General features: G+C 37.1%; 1 protein-coding gene across 5 annotated transcripts; it reads left to right on the forward strand.

The window, feature by feature from the left end:
• The first annotated feature begins 411 nt into the window (after positions 1–411).
• On the forward strand, positions 412–23,893 carry LOC111788077 (protein TIC236, chloroplastic). Of its 5 annotated transcripts, none has more exons than XM_023668243.2 (24): positions 412–609; positions 1,384–2,887; positions 3,439–3,634; positions 3,747–3,806; positions 4,241–4,345; positions 5,615–5,755; positions 8,251–8,313; positions 8,537–8,767; positions 8,885–8,968; positions 10,017–10,174; positions 10,332–10,854; positions 12,229–12,396; positions 12,535–12,594; positions 13,983–14,105; positions 16,502–16,777; positions 17,759–17,824; positions 18,017–18,148; positions 18,666–19,481; positions 19,569–19,849; positions 20,339–20,538; positions 21,977–22,215; positions 22,296–22,487; positions 23,234–23,494; positions 23,605–23,893. In XM_023668243.2, exons 1-24 carry the CDS (start codon positions 558–560, stop codon positions 23,755–23,757), a joined length of 6,084 nt encoding a protein of 2,027 aa, XP_023524011.2. In that variant the 5' UTR covers positions 412–557; the 3' UTR covers positions 23,758–23,893. The 5 variants fall into 5 exon arrangements, with proteins under 5 accessions (XP_023524011.2, XP_023524009.2, XP_023524007.2 ...); XM_023668241.2 differs by having other exon boundaries at positions 423–609; positions 797–2,887; XM_023668239.2 differs by having other exon boundaries at positions 423–609; positions 893–2,887.
• Positions 23,894–24,750: the final 857 nt, after the last annotated feature.

Genomic DNA, 24,750 nt, shown 5'->3' on the forward strand with positions numbered 1-24,750 from the left:
AATTTGGCATTTTTAATGTATAAAAAATGAGTCTAATGGTCTAGTTGAATCATCTGATCTAAATATAATTTTAATAGGTCGGCCCACAAATTGAATGATTCGCTCGGAATTTGAGCTTGCGTTTTGGCCCGTTTCGTATCGCCATTTGATCTATTTAAACATGTATGTTAGGAAAATATTTTCAGTAATGACTTTAAAACACGTTTTGTTAGAGAGATGTCTATACACTAATGTGGTTTTGTTCGGAATCTCATAAGAACTTAGTCAAACTTTGACTTTGGCCCGAACTTAGATATATGAAAAATATAGAGGAAAAAAAAAAGTAATAAATTGTAAAGAGAGGAAAGAAAAGCAATAAATTAATAAGAGAGGCTAAATTTTTTGAAGCTTTCTATAAATACCCAACAGCGCTCCAAAAATGGATTCCCGGGCTGTGATGTGAGCTTTAGAGAGCCTCGCGGCTCAAAGTGACGTAAAAGTTCTCTCTATGTACACGCAAAGGCAAAAGCGCTGCTGAAAGAGCTTACACTTCACCAATAAGTTTCGTAACTCCCGCCATGATTAATTTCTTCTCCAACTTTCTCATGAATGCTCTATCAATCGCTGCAGGTTCATCTCATACCAATTCCCCTGTGTTTTTGTTTTTTTTTTTTTTTTTTTTGTTTCTAAGCAATGCAGTTTGGCGCATATGTTCGACTGGAAATTGACAGCGTTTTGAGCTGATTGATTTGGTTGATTTTTCTTGTTTTATTTTGTTTAGTTTTAATTTTTATTATTTGTCCAATGTGAAGTTTAGCATTTCGAGCTACGTTGGTTTCTGATTCTCATGTTGGGTGGAATCGTTTTTGTTGCTTGTTTTGGTGCTATTGTTTGTTTGATGAAACGTAAATAGCTCGGTTCATGTTGAAGTTGGCGGATGATCGATTCTATTCTATGCCTGGGTTCTTGCTGATAGTTCGAATTGTCAGGGGACTTAGACATGCTTCTTGGTCCCACACGGATGAATCATTTTTGGTTTGAGTAAGACGAGGAGGATAATGAATGTGAAACATCATTCTTCTTTTTTTGGAACTCCGCTCCATAGCTCATTGCATTATGTAAACAATGGAAAGTTTATTTATTTGCGTCGAAGCCGATTATCGAAATGGGACTCTAAGAAGTACATATGTGCAAAGAAAAACGATTGGGATGCTCGAGTAGATGGATTTTCGCGTTTTTGTGTGCAGCATTTGAAGTCATTGAGTATGACGCTTGGGACAAGATACGAGTCTTTGATGAAATGTGCCAACGAGCCTTTTGTTCTAACAAAAACTCTATCGAGTTTCTTGCGTCCTGTGTGGAACGAGGGGTTGTTTTTTATTAGATGTTCTGCTTTTGTTGCAGTTGTATCTGGCATATGCTTACTGGTTTGGTATGGGCAGACAAAAGCCAAGGGTTTTGTTGAAGCTAAACTTCTTCCTTTTGTTTGCAAAGCAGTCAGTGACCATATTCAGCGTGATCTTGATTTTGGAAAGGTTACAAGTATTTCACCCTTGAGCATCACACTAAAGTCATGTTCGGTTGGTCCAGATGGTGACGAATTCTCTTGCGGCGAAGTTCCCACCATGAAGATTCGTGTTTTACCTTTTACCAGTCTGAGAAGAGGGAGGGTAATAATTGATGTGGTATTGTCTAATCCAATTGTGCTAGTTGTGCAGAAGAGAGATTATACTTGGTTGGGGTTACCCTTTCCATCTGAAGGGACCTCGCCGAGGCATTCTTCTTCTGAAGGAGGCATTGACAGTCGTACTAAAATAAGAAGAATTGCCAGGGAAGATGCTGCTGCTCGCTGGTCCAAAGATAGGCATGATGCGGCTAGGGAAGCAGCTGAGATGGGATTTGTTGTTTCTGACAGGAGTTCAGGTTCGTATGATAGTAGTGCTTCGAAGGTGGATATACGTCCTACGGTAGATGTTGAAAACTCTAGAACCTTTTTTCTCACGGACGAAAATGTTCATTTGAGAAAACATCGCTGCATGGATACAGATGTGGAATACAAAATAAAGCATTCAAATACAGAGAAGTATTTTGATGCAAAAAACCCTGATATGGGGCTTAAATTCTTGTCTAGAGTAATGAAAGTGCCAATGAAAGGTCAATCAAAGAGGAAGGCAAGTGGAGACGATGTGTATCTAAATAGTTCCACCGCCAAAATGAGAATTCTTAGGCGCAGTACATCGGCAGCTCGGGGTTATTTCAAGGGTGCATCCGAGGGGAAGTTTGGTGAGCCTTCACAATTGCACAGGAGTTTCAATATTGTGAACCCTGATGCCTACTTGGTCAAAAGTGTGAATGAAACTGATGCTGACTCCTCCATCATGAATACTAATGTCCAGAATGGGAACCAAAGTTTAGATGCCAGATTGCATTCTATTAAAGAAGAAGGAGATATTGATATTCTGAACCATATAGATGATAAGAGTTCAACAATTACAGGTTTGGGCAATAAGGACAGAAGATCCTTTTCAGTTACTTCCAGCAGCCATGAATCTAGTGTGAAAAAGGATGATGTTATAGGATCTGATCATATTTCTGAAGGAACATCTGATCAAATTGGTCATACATTTCAAACACCAACTTCAACCATTTATGAACATCAAAATGGAACAACTTGGCCAATTTCCTTCTCGGCACTAAACCAAAAATCAGATTTATCTTATTTTCCTAAAGACGTGGGGAAGAAGCTGTTGTACCATCTAAGCACGTTCGTCCAAAAGCTGAAATTTATCTTGGTTCAATATGTATGGAAGAATGAAGGTACTGAGACGATGCTTCCAGTAACGATTGATTCTGTTCATTTCAGAGGCGGGACACTTATGTTTCTTGCATATGGTGACAGAGAACCAAGGTAGAGTCTCCTTATTGTGTCTTTCTCAAAAGTAGTTTAGTCGAAAGGTGATTTTTTCTAAAAAGTTATTATTATTATTTAAAAAATCTTTATACCGGAGAAAAACCAAAAAAGCCACAACTATAATTTTCTATGAATAAATTTATTTATTTTTCTTGTTAAATGTCAGACCTGACTATCAACACGTGGAAATTGTTTATTGGATCTAAAAGTTATAGATGAGTTGGGACACCACCAATGTCCGCATTAGGAATGCTAGTAGCCAGTTTTGTATGCTGAGTATTAGGAAAAAATAGGAAAAAATGCATGATGATGCTGCCGTTTCTTTTGGCTAGTTTCATTTTAAGATTTGCCAATAGTTTGATAATGAACTGACTGAAACCATTTATATTAAGTGAAACGTTGGCAGGGAGCTTTTTTTTAACACATTAGTAGGATGCTTTGTACTGGGAATCAAAATCAATGTGGTTAAATTGATGCACTCAATGATGTTAAATGAATGCTAACTCTATATGGGCAACGTATTTACAATTTCAAATACATGTCTCCAGAGAGATTGAGAATGTTAATGGACATGTGAAATTTCAAAATCATTATGGCAACGTGCGTGTTCATTTGAGTGGTAATTGTAAGACATGGAGAGAAATTGGCTCTGGAGATGGTGGCTGGTTATCTGCGGATGTTTTTGTTGATACCTTTGAGCAGCAATGGCATTCAAATTTGAAAATTACCAACCTATTTGTTCCGGTATGTTACTTTAGCAATAACTATCTATATTAATTGTTGAGGTTTAGAAGTCTGCATCTACATGATATGAAGTGTTTACTCATCATGGGTTCCCTTTTTCATCTTTGTGCAGCTTTTTGAGAGAATTTTAGATATTCCAATCACGTGGTCCAAAGGAAGAGCCACTGGTGAGGTGTTTCTCTAACTTCTTGTCTCTCACATCAACCTTTTACACTTTTTAAAACGATTATTATAATTTTGAAATCATAATTAAACAGTATATATTAGCCTACCAATGACTTTTTTTTTTTTTTTTACCAAGAACCAACATTTTCATTAAAGTAATGAAAATAAATTAATGCTAAAAAATACAAGCTCAGAAAGGGAAAAAAGAGAAAGAACATGAAAACTTAGTAAGAAAAAAGAAAACTTCCAAATCATACAAATATCTGGAAAAATAATCCGAAAATAGTTTAGAAGGAAAATGCCATTAAGCTGCCGATGATTTAAAGCATAGAAATTTTGATCAATATTTAAACAAAAATTGATACAATAAAAATGCATTTTTTTTATGTTGACTGTTATCAATATATATATTTTTTTAAAATCTTGTGAGTCTGTTTTCAGGTTCACTTGTGCATGTCAAGAGGAGATACGTTTCCTAATTTTCAAGGGCAACTTGATGTGACAGGGTTGGCCTTTAAGATCTCTGGTGCTCCATCAAGCTTTACCGTAAGTCTGACATTGTCAGTGTACTGTGATACCCTCCATTTCAAACGGATAAGTTCTCTGCTATACCAATAGAAATTTATGTTCGTTGCAATATTTCTGCTTTTTGTGGTTTATAGGGGAATATGCTGGTTGTGTATAGATGACTGTTCCTGTTCTTTTGACGTTAATTGGATACTTTGTGGTAGGGGTTCTAAGGCGCTGGATGAAATTTCATCCAATATTTTATAAGATTAAAGAATGGGTGTCACGTTCTGACAGCAAGTGTGAGTGAAAGAGTTACCTCAAAGAACAACCCTTATACTTTATACTAAGCACTACATTTAAAATGATTCAAATTTATTAGAAATCAAGAATGATAAATTGGAATAGGTAATAGAGTTACTAATTACTTGATTGGAATAGGTAATAGGTAATTGAGCCACTTGTTTAATTACCTCCATATCTGACATAATTTTGTCCCAGCGACTAGTCCTTGAGATTGTAGGATACTTGAATAGGCATACACACTTAAGTTCTAATCGCACAATTTATGTGGTGAATACCCATGTATTAGAAGGATGAGCGTCTACAGACTTGTTGAACTCGTTTTTGCTCATTCTTCTCAAGTTTGTTCATTGACAAGTGGTGGTCCTTTGACTAATGAGGGCACAGTTTTAGTTGAGCAGTAACTTATCTTTACATTTTAGCTTGCCTCTAATGATCTTTGGGACTGTTAGAGGAGTTTGTTCAGGGTTAGCAGGGCACGCATTAGAGACGGATGATTGTTGATGTAGGAGGTGCTTCTGTATTCTCCCCTAGGGAAAGAGGGATTGTGTTGTGGTAGGTTAGCTTCCTTGCAGTGTTGTGGGATATTTGGCTTGAGAGAAACAATATGATTTTGAATGATAAAGAGAAGTCAGGTTAGAAGGCTTGGAGGTTGTTATATTTAACACCTCCTTGTGGGTGTCGGTGACTAGGCCTTTTCGTAATTATTATTTGGTTTTATGCTTTTGGACTGGAGTCCCTTTTTGTAGTTATTTTTGAACTCTGCTTCTTTTATTATCTTTTGAGTGTGTTGAATACCGTTGTCTACTTTCCAAATTTCTTTCTTTATTTACTGTTGAAGCATGAAGCACTGCTTTCAAGTAGATGTTTTTTTATTTTTTATTTTTATAATTTACTAAAATACTATCTAGTGCTTGGATGAAACATCCGGCTCATTGTGCCCTTAGCTATTCTCCAATGCTGATTTAGAACTATATTATCGTGGTTATTCATTCACTTATGCAGGAAATAGCGGCAAGTTTATCTTTCCATGGTCAGAGAATATTTGTACAGAATGCAAGTGGTTGGTTAGGCAGTACTTCATTCGAGGCATCTGGTGACTTTGGGATTCATCCGGAGAAAGGAGAGTTTCGTTTGATATGTGAGGTATGTCTGTACTTGGGGGAAACGGTAGACAACTGTTTTGCCTTGTAATATATATCATCAAATGGATATTCCTTGCTGTTTAGATGTATTTTACCGTTCATATTGAGTACCTTTTAATGAATATTGGAAGATCATCGAGTACAAAATCTTCACTTCCACAAAGAGAGAACTTGGAGAGGAGAACGAAGTCATTGAAGGATACCTAAGTTGCAGTCTTTCTTCTGTTTTTCCCTTTGATGTCTTCTCAGAGAGTTTCATTTCACAATATATGCACATATGTTTAGACATATATAATACCAAGCAGTTGGGTTGTGTCTATGTAGAAGTCAGAGAAAGACTTGATTATCTTCTTATTAACATCTTTTACCTCGAGGAATTTTGGTTGGATTCTTTTAACCCCATGTTGTTTTTGCTGAATTGTGGAATGTGGATGAGTTATTGGTTTGGTTGAGGTGTGGTTCTGTAGAGCAAGTTCAAGAGCTTCTGTTTTAGGAGTTTTTAAAGGAGACGTATATGAGGATTCTTGAAGACACGTGTGGTATTGGATTATTTTGGAGAATACTTGTTGTCCTCCCTATGGCTTCAATCATACCAGAAGTTGGAGTTTTAGGAGTTTTCTTGTATTCCATATTGTAGCTAGTGTTAGACCACAGATTGTGAAAGAATTAGCATTAGTTTTTACTTATGTGGTTATTTTATCCAAGTCTGTTTGTGTTTTGTATTGGGGATTATTGTGACACCCAAGTAAAGGAGTGGTACATGAATGAACTGAGACCATATTCGAATGAGAGCAATATTGAGGATAGGATGTCTAAGAAAGACTTAAAAGAATTGAAAGTTACTAGCCATACTAACAAGGTGCACTTCCATTTTGGGTGGCTCAATCATACGAACTCTAGAGTTAAACGTGCTTTGCTTGGAGCAATTTTATGTTGGGTGACCTCCTAGAAATTTTTCTAGGATGCACGTGAGTGAGGATAAAATATGCTAGAAGAACTCATGTTGGTCTGTGAGAATAGTCTTCACTCTTAGAAGCAAGGAGTAAGTAGTGTGATGTGGCTATGTCGCAAGGGATGTAGAAGAATGCCAGGGCCATCAAATGTCTAATGCGGATTTGAAATCTAGATCCAAATCCTAGGCATGAGTTGTTACAAATGGTATCAGAGAGGTACCTCTCCTAGTAAGGTGTGGTTTGGGGACGAACCAATGGGAAGTTGGTGGGCATGTGATATCTGAGTAAAGAAGGGGAGATCACATCCGAATGAGAGCAATCTTGATAATAGGATGACTAAGAAAAGCTTAAAAGAATTGGAAGTTATTACCTATACAACATGATGCAGTTTTCTTTTGATAGGAACTTTATATTTAAGTGTGCTTTGCTTGGAGTAATTCTATACTGGGTGACCTCTTGAAAATTTTCCTAGGATGGATGTGAGTGAGGATAAAACATGCTGGAAGGACTTGTGTTGGTCTGTGGGGATAGTTTTCACTCTTAGAAGCAAGAAGTAAGTAACGTGGTCACAGGGGAATGTCGGGGCCATCAGGTGTCAAATCCGGATTCCGAATCTTGGACATGGGTCATTACAGTTATAACTTCATGGTTGGTTATACTTTTGCCTTTTCAAATGGTCTTTAGTTGGAAAGTTAGGGTGGTTCAGTTTCCTATCTTGTTTTGGTTTGTCAGGAGTGGTGAGTACAATGACCCTCTCAAATGGGTCGTTGCAATTTTTTTCACTAAAGGAATCATAAGTAAATAAAGGATACCTATTAGCTTGGTGTAAGGCGGAACAACTTGTTCTCTGAGTTTTTTGTTCTATAATTGTGTATCCATATCTAGGGATCACATTTGATGTTAGAAATTAGTAATTCAAAGAGTATTAAATCATATGTTATATTTATTTAAAATTCAAAATTAATAAAAAATGCTTACGGATTGACAAGACAACACATGGAATGCTGCTTCTACCTGGGGTTTGGAGATGTGGAAGTGTTTATGATATCCAGTACATTGCATATTCACATTTATGCACATGTCAAGCTGTTGATACTTACTACAAAGAGGATCTATTCAGATCACCCCTGTTTGCCTTTGTTCCAAAGAATCTTGAATAATAGAATTATTGTAAGATATGCCTTTCAAGATTACATGCAATAGTTCCCCTGTTCTTCCTATGTAATATGCTGCAAGTCTAAATTAACTTACTCTTTTTCTTGTTAATTTTCAGAGAATTACATATCCTTTTTATAGGGAGACAGGCCAACTAAATTTAAATCAATAGACAATCTAAATTTCCTAATACTAGGTAATCTAAATAAATCCATAGATAATAGGTAACAAGATTATAGATACTAGCTAACTATAGGGAGGTCAACTACTTCTCTTATTTAATATGAGATTACACGAATATCCTTCGACATAATATACTAGTATTCTAGAGTTTATATATACATATTGCTTTCAACTTGTAACCTTGTATTTTTTATATTCTTTCCAGGTTCCTTGTGTTGAAGTAAATGCCCTGTTGGAAACTTTCAAGACCCGACCTTTCTCGTTCCCTGTAAGTTCAGTTGTCAAATTTCTCTTCTACCTCTTTCTCCTGGAAAATGAAATGGGTTAAGAGGGAAAGTCTTTCTTATCATGACCCTCCTCGGTTATCACACTATTCTCATCCTTTAAAGGCGCGCACACACATGATTAGAACAAAATAGAAATATGAGAAGAATCTTGTGAAGAAATATGTCAGACTTCCTTGTTGATTCTTCTCATAATATTGATCACAGTTAGCTGGTTCAGTAACTGCTGTGTTCAACTGTCAAGGCCCATTGGATTCCCCCATCTTGGTAGGAAGAGGAATGTTTTCCAGGAAGATGAATCATTCAATTTTGGATCTTCCTGCATCATGTGCTTCTGAAGCAGTTGTGAACAGTAAAGAAGCTGGTGCAATGACAGCAGTTGACCGTTTTCCACTTTCCAATGTCTCAGCAAATTTCACTTTCAACTTCGACAACTGTGTATGTTTTTGAGACAGCTATTAGCCAAGTTAGAGTTTTTCTGGGTAAAAGCATGAACAATTTTTATTGTGTTTTTGCATACTTGGTTAATGATCATTTACAATTGTATTTGGGTAGGTTGCTGAGTTGTATGGAATCAGAGCCAACCTTGTAGATGGTGGTGAAATTCGAGGGGCAGGGAATGCGTGGATATGTCCAGAGGTGCAAAATAGGCTCTTTTAAGCTAATTTTGTTGTTATTCTTTCCTGGATGCAAGCAGTCGTTATCATTAATCAGAAAACTATAAATTTGTATTTGTTCTATTTCTTTCTTTCCCTTCTTTTATTTTCTATTGTATTTCTATGAGGAGTGAGAGCCTAACCGCTCATCCTCCCAAAAATAGAACTTTTCCCATTTTGCAGTTGAAAAATTAGAAATGATGTGCAAAAGTCGCTGGGGCCAGGGGCAGCAACCTCCTTTTGGGTTCTTGGTCAACCATTAACTTGAAGCCCATATTTACAGCTGATCACCCTCCTCCAAATGACTTCTTCATCATAAAATTTTTTCATAGCCACTTGATAAGTAAAGCGATGTTTCTGAATCTTAAAGATTATATTCCATGGCCATTGAAGGACCGAGTAAGAGTTTCCCATTTACAGCTCACAAAGTGCCTTCTCTGTTCAGAGACAACATCCTCCCATATAAAATCCTTTTACGGTTTTCCCCAAGGTTTTGGCCGATGTTAAAGGAGGGAAAAATAGAGAGATGCTCCAAAGGAAATATTTGTCAAAGTATTCCTTCCACCTTTGGCGATAGGATATGCCTTCGTTTGGCCGTTTTAGCCTTGAGCGTATCCACAGTACATCATAACAACTTTCTCATTGATGACACTGCGCCCTTTAACAACCTTTCTTGAACAAGGTCTATTCTATAGGTTGTATTACCGTGTCCTTGAGTTCTTAGGAGACACCGTACCCTATAATCGCAGATTATATCTCTCTTTATCACATGAAGATTCTAGAATAACTCCCAGTGAATAATAATTCTCAAACATCACTGTTATACCCCAAAGAGATGTAGTCACATTTTGTAGTAGGTTCACTGAAAAGTAAATATGACTGTCGGGTACTTCTGAACGACTGTCTTAAAATATAGGTTTGAGGAATTATTTTTCATATTCGTATCTTTAGGTCTTAAGGTTTTATTATTTTTCTCTTTAGCTGGAAGTTTATTAATGTCCTATTCCGATGTCAAATTTATTTCTTTTCAGGGTGAGCTGGATGATACAGCAATGGATCTAAAATTTTCAGGAAATGTATCATTTGATAAAATCTTGCATCGATATATGCCTGGCTATTTTGACCTGATGCCACTCAAATTGGGGATTTTAAACGGGGAAACCAAAGTTTCTGGATCCCTCTTGAGACCGTAATACTGCATGCTTTTCTTTTCAATTGTTAACGAAAACTGTCTGTCTTCCTCTTTGGATCTATCAGCATTATTTCATGATTATGCCTTTTATAATCTCCTGGAATTTCATCATTATTTGGGCTGGTTACATCTTTCCCTCTCTTTGTTTCTGCAGGAGGGTTAACATTAACTGGACTGCACCACTAGCTGAAGGATCATTCAGAGATGCTCGAGGAGATATCGATATTTCCAATGATTATATTATTATTAACTCTTCCTCTGTTGCTTTTGAACTGTATTCAAAAGTGCAAACATCATATGCTGACGAGAATATGCTAGGTGATGAAGCGTTTGATGCAAAGAAGACTCCCTCATGTACTATTGATGGAGTGGAGTTGGATTTACATATGCGTGGTTTTGAGTTCTTGAGCTTTGACTCTATTTTTGAATCTCCAAGGCCTACGCATCTAAGAGCATCTGGAAGGGTTAAGTTTGTGGGGAAAGTTCTGAGTCCTTCGACTGGTAGCTCTAGTCAAGATTTTAGCATTGAGAAGCGTAAGCAGCAGGTGCAGATAATTGATGATGAGAATATAAATAGTCTTGCTGGCGAGGTCTCAATTTCTGGTCTTAAGCTGGATCAGTTGATTCTGGCACCTAAGCTTGTTGGGTTATTGAGCATGACTCGTGAGTCAATCAAGGTTCTATCTAAAATATCTCTTCTAGAAAAAAATTGTTTTAATTTTGAAATTGACATATGAATTTATTTGCAGTTCTTTGCATATAGTTCCCTGCATAAGGTATCTCATTAAGTTTTCAAATACGATCTCTTTGGTTTATGTTTAAGCTTTAATTGGCTTGTGTCTCTGGTTAGAAGTGATGTGTGATTAGGTTGGGCAGCATGTGAAATATCCCAGAGCTTGAAGTTTTTGAATCTTCAATGGAAAGAAAACGGACTTTAAGTTTATTTAGTGAAAAGTTGTACACAAAAGACAGCCCTATAAACTACACTCCATTAACTTGTTGATAGTTCCTCGCCAACTATAATCCCCAGCACAATGCCTACGCTGCATTCATCCGAAGTGTTGCTCTCTCTCTAATTCTATGACCAGAAAACAACTGGCAGATGTTCTCGTGTGCATCTCTATCAAAATCCCGATAGATCTAAAAATGGCTGCATCAAAGAGGTCCACCAATTCTTGCCAAGGGTACAATTAACAAAACTCATGCCCAACACTTTCCTCTGCTCCCTACACGCTGCACATCAAGATGACCTATGACTCATGCTTGAGCACCTCTTTTGTAATCCTTCTGCCATGCTTGGTCTTCAAGGCAACGTGCCCACGTGTTAACACCTTTTTAGATGCCAATTGTACCTAAACATTTTTGTTAAAACGTTAAATCTTTATAAATATGATTATTTATTTATTTTTATTTTTTACACTCATAATTAAACCTGTATTCCAAAGGTTAAAGAAGGGGGATCCGTTGGATTTCCATTACTTTCTCTTCCAGAGTGGAAATCTTTCTTGAGATTACTCAAATTCTGAGGAGATTATTGAGATTACTCTCTAATGCACTTAGATCAAGTGCCTCCTCTTAGCAATTGACCACTTAATGCATCCAGAGTTCTCACGCAATCTTAATCTTGAAGTCCACATTTCCATAAGTTATTCATACTTTCTAGAAGAAATGTGAAACCGTAGTTCTCTTGGATCAGAAGATGTTCTCAGTACTATTTTTTGCCAAGAAGGCCTCATTCTTCTTTGATATCTTTGCACAAAGGACTTTTTTCGTTAGTTTCATGAGATGTTCTTAGTACTTTTTTTTTTTTTTTTTTTTGCCAAGAGAGACATCATAACAGACTGTTTGCTTCCTGTTTGCATTCATACGTTCATTAGAGTGATATTGTTTTATGACCTCTAAATGTATAGACCTGGTATAGATTTTTGGAGTTAAAATATTTGTCAATTTACTATATGAATTTAAAGAATTGACATCCAGTCTTGCTCTTATTAAATCTATTTATCAGTGGTTTCTTATTTTTGTGCTCTATCTTCTCTCTGTTGTTCCAGTTGGATGCAACAGGTCGGCCTGATGAAAGTCTTTCAGTAGAAATTGTGGGGTCATTGAAACCTAGCTCTGATAATTCTAGTAAGTCGAAGTTGTTCTCTTTCAATCTCCAGAGAGGGCAATTAAGAGTCAATGCATGTTACCAACCATTTCGATCTGCACATTTGGAGGTATACATGTTGCTTTGATTTTTCAAAGAAAAGATCTTTTGTACTTTGTGTGACTAGCTACCACACTGCATACAGTTGATACCCTAAGAACGTGATAAGCTGATTATGATCTCCTTATTCTTTGTCTGTTGGTCATAGCTACGTCATTTGCCACTTGATGACCTGGAGCTGGCTTCACTTAGGGGAGAAATACAAAGGGTAAGGCAATCAGTCTTGCTCTCGATTCAATTTTGCGAAGGGTGCATGATGTGGGGAGTCTTTTATGTCTTAAGATCTTTTCTTTGAGTTTCTTGTATTTTCTTTGATTCTTGCTGGATCTTGCATTCTTATAATCGTTGGTTTCCTTAGTTCACCCAAGTCTCTTCTTATTTGGCCCCTTTGACCAAATTGGTCAATTTATTTAGGAACTCTTGGGCTAGTCTTGCTTTGTTGGCTGGTTTGTGGCCTTTAAATAGTTCGTTCCGAACTATGAATTTTTCTTAGTTCTACATCAGTGCACTCTTGTATATATAATGTTAGCAATGGTAGATTGAGGGTGTTTACATTTACACCAATACATAGCTGAAAGAGAGTTAAATTCATAAAATTATCAAAGGTAGAGAATGAATCCCTGAATAATCTTTCATTTCATTCGCCCAAAAGACGCCACATAAAAACTCTATAGCTGACACAAGTTTTTTGTTACTCCGTGGAAATGATGACCCACGAAATGGATTCCAACAAATCATACATGTTATTAGGCAAAGCTAGTGAGCATCCAAATGCAGAAAGGATCATATTCCAGTACCGTGTAGCACAGGAGCAATGTCCAAAAAGATAACCAGGGTGTTAGAACACGTAACATAACAAGATGGAGATATGTAAAGTTGAGGCATACGCCGTTGTAGTTTGTCCACTATTGGTTGTAGCAAGGCTAAGTTCCCAGATAAAAAAAATTAATCGTTTTTGGATAAACCTCTTTCCAAATCACCCCGTAAAGGGTATTACAAGTGAGTTAAACACATACTAGAATCACCCACAGGATGAGAGGTAATTTGACCCAAACGTGCACTATGAGATATCAACTGACTTAGGCAATCGGAGACCAAAATGATAAGAAATGGCAATAGCGGATTGCCTTGCTGAATGCTTCCAGAGGGAATGTTTTTACCTCCAGGCTTCCCATTAGCAATGATCGAATAGCTGAAACTAGAGATACAACTACAAATTCACTCCTTCCAAGCTGAACCAAAACCTTTGGCAGAAAAAGTAACATCCAGAAATTCTCAATCTGCCTTATCAATAGCTTTTTCCAAGTCTAGTTTAAGAACCACCCCTTTCTTGCGAGACCCAAACCAATCATCTATTCATCGCAATTAGAGAGTCATCTAGAATTTGTCTATTTTCTACCATAGCCATTTGATTTTCCGACATGGTGATCGTATTTTATTGAAGTTTTAAAACTTGTCTTAAATGGAAGTTGATTGTTTTCCCACTCTTTCTGTTGTGTTTTCTTCTTTTTCCTCTTCTTCCATCCAATGTTTGTTGACAGCCAGTTACTGTTTATACTTGAACCTTGTACTCAACAATGACTTGTTTGCTTTCAGGCAGAAATTGAACTTGATCTTCAGAAAAAAAGAGGTCATGGGGTTTTATCAGTACTTGGCCCAAAATTCAGTGGCGTGGTGGGTGAAGCTTTTGATATAGCTGCTAGATGGAGTGGAGACGTGGTAAGTCCTAAACATTTATATACTTGTCTTTACCATTCCATTAATTTTTGTTTTTAATAAGCATAACCTTCTCTTGTTATCTCCAATTGAGTTCAAACTCTTCTCTGTTATATGTGGATGATAAAATATATCAAATATAGCTGTTGTTTTATTGCCATGGAGGTTAAAATTATCTATTATCACAGTGCACATGTTTTACCCCTACCAAGTTGTGGCGACATATAAAAATGTTGACAATTCTGCTAGACAACATTGAAGTTCTCCCTTATATAAGATTATCTCACTATACTCCTATTGTCTTTCAGTCAAAGTTTAATGGCCCAAGAATCATACAAGGGAAAGAGGAGAATGTGGGTGAGAATGTGGGATGGTTTGTTTGTTTTCTTAATTAATCGGGAATGTTGAAGAACCTCCCACTCAATTTAAATTAAATTGATAAAATTATTTTAATTTAATATGAACAAGTAACTAATAAAGACAATTAAAATTGAAAGATTAATTTTAAAGAGTTCAATTGAATTTTTTTTCTTGATAAGTGGCAATTCCATTGATGATTGAAATTTACAAACGAGATTTATTGTCCATGATATTTACAAAAAACCTTCCTAATTTACCATAGGGAGGTATGTCTATAGGAAACAAATGTATTAGACAATTTACACCAAAATATAGCTTGATAAATAATATTGTCAAAGGCTTTGTGTAAGTTTGAGTCTTCTCCGTAAATACTCTTTGATTTCTTTCTTTTCATAGAGTCCAAAAGACAGCTATAATGAGATTTTTCCATAACTGGGGTTTTTCATTTTTTAAAGGGTGGCATGTTAAGACCATGTCCAATAGATCCTTTACCTCCTAGGGAAAAGTGAGATGTCATCCGAAGGTATTAAGAATCCTTTAAAAAAAATTTGAGCATAAATGCATGGCATAAATAAGTGGTTTTGTGATTCATTGTCCTTCTTGCATAGTGCACACCAACTTGGAAAAAGAGTCGTGCAGGGAATTCTTTTTTGTAGATTTTCACTTGTGCTAATAGCTTTATGTGCTTTTTCCCAAAGGAAGAATTTCACTTTTTATGGTTGATTTCCTTTCCATATTGTCTTTGGTAGCGTGGGGCATATTGCTTCTACTTTTTCTCCTATGTCCACATCAAAGATTTTATAGAGAAGATCCCGTCAGCTCTAGGAAGTCATGTCAATGAGTCTGCATCTTTAGACAATATAACTGAGGTAAGGTCGAAGCTTAATTCGGCCCATTCCGTAGCTTCGTTATCCTTTAGGTTCCTACCAAGTTTAAGGTCCTAGAAATTGTTGACATCATTCCATGTTTCTTTGATCGTGGTTGTTTTGCTACGAGAGAGTCTATATAGAAGTGGATACCACAAGGCTAGTTTGGAGTTTCCAATCCAGGGGTTGGTCCAGAAAGATGTGCACTCTCGATCACCCGCCTTATGGCGAATTCGGCTAGTGATGAGGTTTTGGTATTTTTTTATATACTTCCATGGCCCCTTTGCAGAAGTTGGAGGGGATCGATTTGTATATGATGTAGGAGAATATTTGGCCCTTATAAGTTTTCCCCACAAGCTGTCTTCATTGTGATTATATATCCATACCCATTTGGCAAGGAGAGCTTTGTTCTTCTCCTATATCGAAAATAGACCAAGTCCTCCCTTGTATGCTGGGAGGTTTATGATATTCCATTGGACAAGGTGTTGACATCTTTCCATGTATAGTTCCGAATAATCTTTCAATATTCGTAGAACAGAGACATGTAGTAAGTGGAAGGTTAGACACCTTCTGCCTTTAGAAGTATAACATGATGACCGTGTTAATAGCCTTCTTTCTACTATTTCAGTAATGGTATTCCAAACGTAGTAGGATAATTGTCTCCATTTAAGGGTAATCCTAAGTACATATTCGACCATTCACCCTTTTTACAATCGTATTTGTTGGTAAGGTCTTTGATAATCTTTTGCTAATATTAATACCCATAATTTGGAGATTGATACTTTGTTCTAAGAATCTTTCGAAAGTTTTAACTATCTCGATCATGTTTTTTATGGAGGAGACATATGATAAATTATAGATGAGGATCGTCTTATCCATAAATACCTACAAGGATATTTTATGATTTTTTTTCCCAAATAAAATAAAAGCAAAGACATGTATCACTCATTCTCAGACATCTTATGCCTACTTATTTGGTTTCCGAGCATCCTAATTCTTTGTAAAATTTTAACCAAACAACCCTAATTGCTCGTTGATCATATGTCCATTCTTTTTGGGCCCTTTCCTTTGGTATTTCGATTTCTTCATTATTTTATTCATGCATTTTAGCTTTTATACTTTGTATCTGAAATTAAATATCTAATGATGTGCCTCATCTATATGCATGTTTAGATCACCCTCGAGAAAACTATTCTAGAGCAAAGCAACACTCGATATGAGCTTCAAGGTGAATGTGTGCTACTTGGAAGCCCTGATCGAAATGTTACTGGTAAGGAAAGTAGTAATTTTTTGAAAAAGGCAATGGCTTTGCATCTTAGCAGTGTCATTTCTTCCATGGGAAGATGGAGGATGAGACTGGAAGTTCCCAGGGCTGAAGTTGCTGAGATGCTTCCACTGGTCCGACTTCTTTCTCGATGTATAGACCCTTCAGCTCATTCAAGATCCAAGGTTATCTTCTTTTTACTGCAACGAGATTGATTTCTCGTAACTCACGTTACCTTCTAAAATGTGGTCAAGAAACTTATATCTGCTTAAAACTTCAACCATAGCTCAGCATTAAAGCATGCCTTTTTTTATGGTGTGATCTTGTAAGGTTCCAAAAATGGGGAAAAGTAATGTCATTTTTTGTCAAATTGACTTCTAGCTTTTTTATGGAATTGGCCATAAGAACATTCTATTTCGTTTGCTTCCAGCGCCATAGAAGGATATTCTATTGAAGTACAAAGAAATCTTTGTATGTGCTATTTCTTAATTGGTGCATTATACGTAAGGATGGGAGGAAGACCTTAGCACCTCTTAGTTGTAATTTCTGTGAAGTTATGAGATTGCTTTTCCCATTTTTTTGGTCTCTCCATCAATTGGCAGAATTAAGGCTTCGTCCCCACTCCTGGGGAAGGACCAAAAAACCCCAAAAAGGTTTTAGAACCTTGCCCGTTGATCACTAGCGAGCAGTGAAGAAAACCATGCTATGGACGCATCCTTCTCTGTTTGATCTTATTCCTTGCAGAGGAACTCTTTTATTTTTTTGTGGTTATTAATAAAGTGTTTGTTTTTATTAAGGGGAAAAGAAAAACATTAAATTGAATCAAACAGTGATCTCAAGGCTCTTATGGATTTCTTTACTAACAACCAAGTCCAAGTCTGAGTTCCAACTGCTTCGATTTGAATTATCCGAAGGATGTCTTACTATTATATGAAAAAGATGGAAAATCAAACTTATTTCTCGATTAAATAGAATTGCAAGAGATGAATAGAGTCCAAAATAACAAGAGATATGTATATAGACCGATAAAAAGTAAAGTTGATAGAGTAAAAGAGTAAAAGCTTACGTTGCAAGAAAGTAGAAAATGATGGAATTTATAATTTTTGGGTATTTTGTATGTGTGTTATTGTTACTTGATAAATTTCTAATTTTGTAATAGAATGCAGGATCTTTTTATTAAAAGTTTGCAAGCTGTTGGATTATCCACTGAAAGTGTTCAAGATCTGATCGAGGTACTTTTTATAGAATGATCAAAATCTGCAACATTTTTTTAAAACTGTTTCTGACTTGCATTTATCACTCCTTAGTCTGTATCTTCACAGAAACGCCTTTGTTTATTTTCTTGATCAATGATCTTGTTTTGAGCTGCACGTAGGATATACATCAAAACTCCATCATGTTTTGTATTTATCTTACTTTTCCAGGTGATACGGAGGCAGTGTATTCTATCAGAGGAAATTGTTCTGGAAGATTTGCCTCTTCCAGGTTTATCTGAACTCAGAGGCTGCTTGCGTGGTTCTCTTGATGCGAGTGGTGGAGGCAATGGGGATACAATGGTAGATCTTGAGTTATAATTTTTAGGCCATAAAAAGTTGAAGAAATGTTTCCTTTTCCTTTTTGTGTCTAATTACTAGCAATGGTACATTGAATTATGTGCCTTTAAATGTTACTCTGATGAACTGGAAGTATGTTACTGTCTGAACCTTATCCTGAGTTTGTAACGGTCCAAGCCCACCGATGGTAGATATTGTCCTCTTTGGGCTTTCCCTTTCGGGCTTGCCCTCAAGATTTTTAAAACGCGTCTGCTAGGGATTGGTTTCCACACCCTTATAAAGGGTGTTTCATGCTCCTCCCCAACCGATGTGGGATCTCACAGACTTCCTTAAGTAGCTTTATACTCTCTGAGACGTCAAAAGTTCAATATTTTATTGAGTTTCATTGTGGAGACTGCATGCCTTCTTTTAGATTAATAATAGAAATGCATATCATTGCTGCCAACAATTATTTATGTTGATTTATTGCTTGGTTGATTGGCTTTTAAGAATGACTTTCATTCCTTGGTTTTGTTGTCAGGCAGAATTTGACATTCGTGGGGAGGACTGGGAATGGGGAACCAACAAAATGCAGCGTGTTTTGGCAGTTGGTGCATACAGCAATAATGATGGTTTGCGGCTTGGAAATTTTTTTATCCAGAAGGATAATGCCACAATTCATGCAGATGGAACTTTGTTTGGCCCTTTATCTAGTCTTCACTTTGCTGTTCTAAATTGTCCTGTCGGTCTAGTTCCTACTGTGGTTCAGGTAATTGAATCTTCAGCAAAAGATCTTGTTCACTCATTGAGGCAACTTGTAGCTCCGATTAGAGGTATACTGTACATGGAGGGAGATCTCAGAGGTAATCTTGCAAAACCAGAATGTGATGTGCAAGTAAGGCTCCTTGATGGTGCCATTGGTGGCGTTGATCTTGGTCGAGCTGAAGCTGTTGCTTCCCTTACCTCAAGCAGCCGTTTTTTGTTCAATGCAAAATTTGAACCAATTTTCCAAAATGGCCATGTACACGTTCAAGGAAGCATTCCTGTGATGTTTGTCCAAAATAGCATGGCAGAGGTAGAAGAATTGGAAACAGATTCAAGTAGGGCAACTTTGATCCATTCTTGGGGGAAGGAAAGGGTTATGGACAAGTTCAATGACAGAAAAAATTCCAGAGAGAAAAATGAAGAAGACTGGACTACTCAATTGACAGAAGGCCTTAAAGGATTAAACTCGAACCTTTTGGACGTAGGAGAAGTTAGGTTTGATGCTGATATTAAAGATGGAGGCATGCTGTTACTAACAGCTTTGTCTCCTCATGTCAACTGGCTTCATGGAAATGCTGACATCTTACTTAAGGTGACTACACTCCAAATTTCATCATGGGTTTATATAATGTGATTTCTTTTAGTCTGTGTTTCAATTACATATGCTCTAAATAAATAGGTAAGCGGCACCATTGAGGAACCTGTATTCGATGGATCTGCAACTTTCCACAGGGCTTCAGTATCTTCGCCCGTGCTCCCTAAACCACTCGTAAACTCCGGTGGCATGATTCATGTTAGATCAAATAGGCTGTGCATCGATTCCTTGGAATGTCGTGTAAGCAGAAAAGGAAAGTTGACTGTGAAAGGGAATCTGCCCCTTAGATCCAGTGAAGCATCCCTTAGCGACAAGATTGATTTAAAATGTGAGGCTCTGGAAGTACGCGCAAAGAATGTATTCAGGTTCCTTATCTAACTTATGACTTTTAAGTACTCTATGATATACGAAAAGGTTGTGGAAGCTTGGTGGGTTTGGGCCGTTACAAATGATTTAGAGCCAAACATCGGGCGGTGTGCCAGCAAGGGCTTTGGGCCCCCCGAAGGGGTGGACACGAGGCGGTGTGCCAGCAAGGACATTGTTCCCCGAAGAGGTGGATTGTGAGATCCCACATCGGTTGGGGAGGAGAACGAAACATTTATAAGGGTGTGGACACCTCTCCCTAGCAGATGCATTTTAAAAACCTTGAGGGGAAGCCCGAAAGGGAAAGCCCAAAGAAGACAATATTTCCTAGTGGTGGGCTTGGACCGTTACATTTTCCTTTTGGAAATTTCTTTTCTACTTCCATTCATCTTAATAAGAAAACGAAAACAAGCTTTCTTCAGTTAATTTTTTTGCTCTACTTCTGTTGCTCCATTAAATTAAAATACTTATCTATATCTTTAAAATTGCAGTGGCCAAGTTGACTCTCAAATGCAAATTACTGGGTCAATATTGCAACCAAATATATCTGGAAATATTCAATTGAGTCGTGGAGAAGCATATCTACCACATGATAAGGGCAGTGGAGCTGCTTCATCTAATAAAGTCCTACCAGACCAGTTTTTCAGTCCAGAATCTACAGCGTTGAAAACTAGATTCCATCAACCTCGAGGTGATCTTCATATTTTCATATTCGTGGCTTCTCATTACGTACGAATTTCACAAGCAATCATAGTTTTCCTGCTCTGACACTCTTGTATCAGAATTAGGGATACATATGAATGTAGATTTAGTGGACTGACTGACTTCCAACGTAAAAATTTTCATGCAACTGTCTCCTCTGTCACTTTTGAAGACCATTATTTTAGTTCAATATATTCTTGTCTATCTTCAAAGATAAAACTATCTATCATGATCCATGCTTTGATATTGTCTTTACCTTTCAGTTCTTCATAAGAATATGGCTTTAAGTGTGCAAATTCATTGTGCTGATATTTCCAATACCCTCCACTAATTTTTGTTATAGTTGTTACCAGATGTTATTGCTTAGAGTTAAGTGGTACTCGACTATTTCTTGCATAGATTTTATGATTCCGCTGCTAAGGTTGTTTACTTTTCATCTACAATTTTATCTGGCGAACTTGCATTACTTTGAAGTTTGCTAAATAAAACATTTCTAGTTATTTTTTAAGGAGATAAAAAGCTTGGACCAATTTGAATCCACTTTGGACAGCAAAAGGAGCTTGGACCAACCCGAGTCTTAATTGTGAGATCCCACATCGGTTGGGGAGGAGAGCGAAACATTCTTTATAAGGGTGTGGAAACCTTTCCCTAGTAGATGAGTTCTAAAAACCTTGAGGAAAAGTCCAAAGAGGACAATATCTGCTAGCGGTTGGCTTGGACCGTTACAAATGGTACCAGAGCAAGACATCGGACGATGTGCCATCGAAGAGGCTGAACCCGGAAGGGGTGGACACGAGGCGGTGTGCCATCCAGGACGCTAGGCCCCGAAGGGGAGTGGACTGGGGGGGTCCCATATCAATTGGAAAAGGGAACGAGTGCCAGTGAGACTCTGTGCCTCGAAAATGGGTGGATTGTGAGATCCCACATTGGCTGAGGAGGTGAACGAAGCATTCTTTTTAAGGGTGTAGAAACCTCTCCCTCCTAGCAGCGTTTTAAAACCTCTCCCTCTTAGCAGCCTTTTAAAAATCTTGAGACTCTCCCTCTTAGCAGCCTTTTAAAAATCTTGAGGGGGAGCCCGGAAGGGAAATCTCAAAGAAGACAATATCTACTAGGGGCCTTGGACCAGTACACTAATTGTATTGATATTCTATATATAAAGAAAAGTTGTTAGCCTTAAAAAAGGAAATTCTGTTAGCATTGATCTTCAGTCCTTTGGTCAAGCTTTCAAGGCCAACATTAGTGAATGTAGCATGAAGTTCTATTTTAGTACAAATTCTTCTCCGTAGGAATTTCAAGTAGTCTGATCTGTTAATTTCAGGACGTTGTATGATAATTTACAAAAGCCATGTATACAAACTTGTGAATATAATTAGTGGAAATATAAATAACATTCTTTCTTTTTAATTATTATTGTTTTTTCGCATCAGATAAATCAGCTGAGACCGAGAAGGCGTCCAGAAATGTAAACATTAAACCTCGTGTCGATGTCTGCCTTAGTGATTTGAAGCTTGTTCTCGGACCAGAATTAAGAATTCTTTATCCTTTGATTCTCAACTTCGCTGTTAGCGGAGAGCTTGAGCTAAATGGGTGTGCTCATTCTAAACGTATTCAACCAAAAGGAATTTTAACTTTCGATAATGGTGACGTAAATCTTCTTGCAACCCAGGTTAGTCTTTGTTATCAAATCTTTCCTATACTGGTTCTGTTTCTAAACAAACGAAGCTGATATTAGCCTTAACTATGCAGGTAAGACTGAAACGGGAACATCGAAATATAGCAGCATTCGAGCCTGAGAATGGGCTTGATCCAATGCTGGATTTGGCTTTAGTAGGCTACGAGTGGCAGATTATAATTCAAAGTCGCGCTAGCAAATGGCAAGATAACTTGGTGGTGATGTCAACCCGTTCGGTGGAACGAGGTGCTCTCTCGCCCACCGAGGTAATTGTCTGAATGATGAGCATTGCTTGCTAAATGTTCGAACAATATTAGGATGAATGGTGGAAATTCATAGTTTTGGATGCTAGCTTCGACTGCTCGTATGACGATAATATGTAGTGATTGTACGTGATTGGCACTTCTTGGAAATAATAGTTGCGACTAATTTTAGTTGTTTTTTCTACGGGAGGGTGTAATGTGAGATTGCACATCAGTTGAAGAGGAGAACGAAACATTCCTTATAAGGGTGTGGAAACCTCTCCCTAGCACACGCGTTTTAAAACCGTGAGGCTGACGGCGATACGTAATGGGCCAAAACGGATAATATCTGTTAGTGGTAGGCTTGGACTGTTACAAATGGTATTAGAGTTAGGTTCCAAGCAGTGTGCGAGCGAAGACGTTGGGCCTCCAAGGGGGGTGGATTGTGAGATATCATATCGGTTGGAGAGAGGAACGAAGCATTCCTTATAAGGGTGTGGAAACCTCTCCCTGACAGACATGTTTTAAAACCATGAGGCCGATGGTGATACGCAGCAGGTCAAAGTGGACAATATCTATTAGCAATGAGCTTAGGCTGTTATAAATGGTATCAGTGTCAGGTTTCGGGTAGGGGGTGGATTGTGAGATCCCACGTCAATAGGAGAGGAGAATGAATCATTCCTAACAAACACATTTTAAAACCATGAGACAAACAGCGATACGTAACAATTAACAAATCAAGAATTGATCATTAACTACACTTACCTCAGGCTACCCAGGCGTTCGAGAACCAGTTAGCGGAATCAATATTGGAGAGCAACGGGCAATTAGCATTGAACAAGCTTGCAGCTACTACGCTGGAGAAACTAATGCCAAGAATAGAAGGAAAAGGTGAATTTGGTGAGGCTAGGTGGAGATTAGTGTATGCTCCTCAATTCCCAAGTGTACTCTCCTTCCCGACCACCAATGATCCTTTTAGCTCACTCTCATTCGGCACAGTTGTTGAAGTCCAGCTTGGAAAGCGCATTCAGGTGCTGTTTCCATGTTTGGTTGTGTTGCCATGTTTGGTCGTGTTGCCATTTCTGGGTCTGTTTTGTTTTGTTTTGTTTTGTTGTCATCATGTTGTCCATATGTCGTGTAGGCCTCGGTTGTCCGGCAAATGAGGGAGTCGGAGATGGGCATGCAGTGGACGTTGACGTACAAGCTAAGGAGTGGATTGCGATTGGTGTTTCAGTCAGCTCCAGCTCAACGAACGCTGGTGCTTGTGGAATATTGTGGTGCATCACTGGATTAACATTAACTTTTAACTTTAACTTAGTTGTTGTTGTTGTTGTTGTTAAATTAAAGAAGAAGTTGGTATATCAGAAGGTCTGCTGCTCATGATTGACAAGTTGCACATTCAACTTTTATAAAATGGTATTTTGTTTTAACTTTAAACCTTCAAACACACACGATATCATCCTTCCATGTAAATCTCTATTTACTCCTTTGCTGACGCCATACGCATGTCAAATTACGCTTTTGTCCTTGCCTTATAAATAATGTATTAAACAATAAATAAAATAATTTTTTAATTTTTTTTTTTTTTTTTACTATTCTATTTAAGTAAAAAAAATAATTTTAAAAAGTTTAAATTTAGTATCTTCCAAAAATTTTAAAATCAAACTTTTTCAATTTTAATTTTATTCTAATTAGTAAATATAATAGTTAATGTATTTTAAAGTTCCAATAATACCCTTAAACGTTTAAAAGGGTTTGAAAAATATTCCTTAATTTTTAAACCAAATACCCTCGAGTTTTCAAAAATTTTATTAATAACATTAAATTTTTTTCAAAAGTTCAAAAATATTCTTACCGACATTTCAAAAACACTCGTTTGAGATAATCTATGAGAGGTGTCGAAAGATGGTTTTTGCCTATATATTTACGATAAAAAGGGTATTTTTTAAACATAGTACTCGATATAAGGGTATTTTTTGTTTGAAGTTTAGGGTATTTTTGAAATAAAATATTGACGTTTTTCATCTCAAATGAACTGAAACTTTTAAATTAATTTAGGCAAATAAATTCATTCATGAAAATGGATTTTCCAAAAAAATTTAATGTAAATTTGGGGGAAAAAATAAGTAAATTTATTTTGGCAAAGATTAGGCATAATAATAATAAAGTATTAAGTCTAATTTTAAAATTTATTGAAATTATAATAATAATTAAATTTAACACTTACGGGTCAGTATCGGGTCAACCCGTTTTCAAACGGCGGCTAAGCTCCGTAACTGACGGTTAC

The sequence above is a fragment of the Cucurbita pepo genome, chromosome 2, assembly GCF_057944985.1.
Source record: "Cucurbita pepo subsp. pepo isolate OVF chromosome 2, ASM5794498v1, whole genome shotgun sequence".
In the NCBI taxonomy this organism is placed as follows: domain Eukaryota; kingdom Viridiplantae; phylum Streptophyta; class Magnoliopsida; order Cucurbitales; family Cucurbitaceae; genus Cucurbita; species Cucurbita pepo.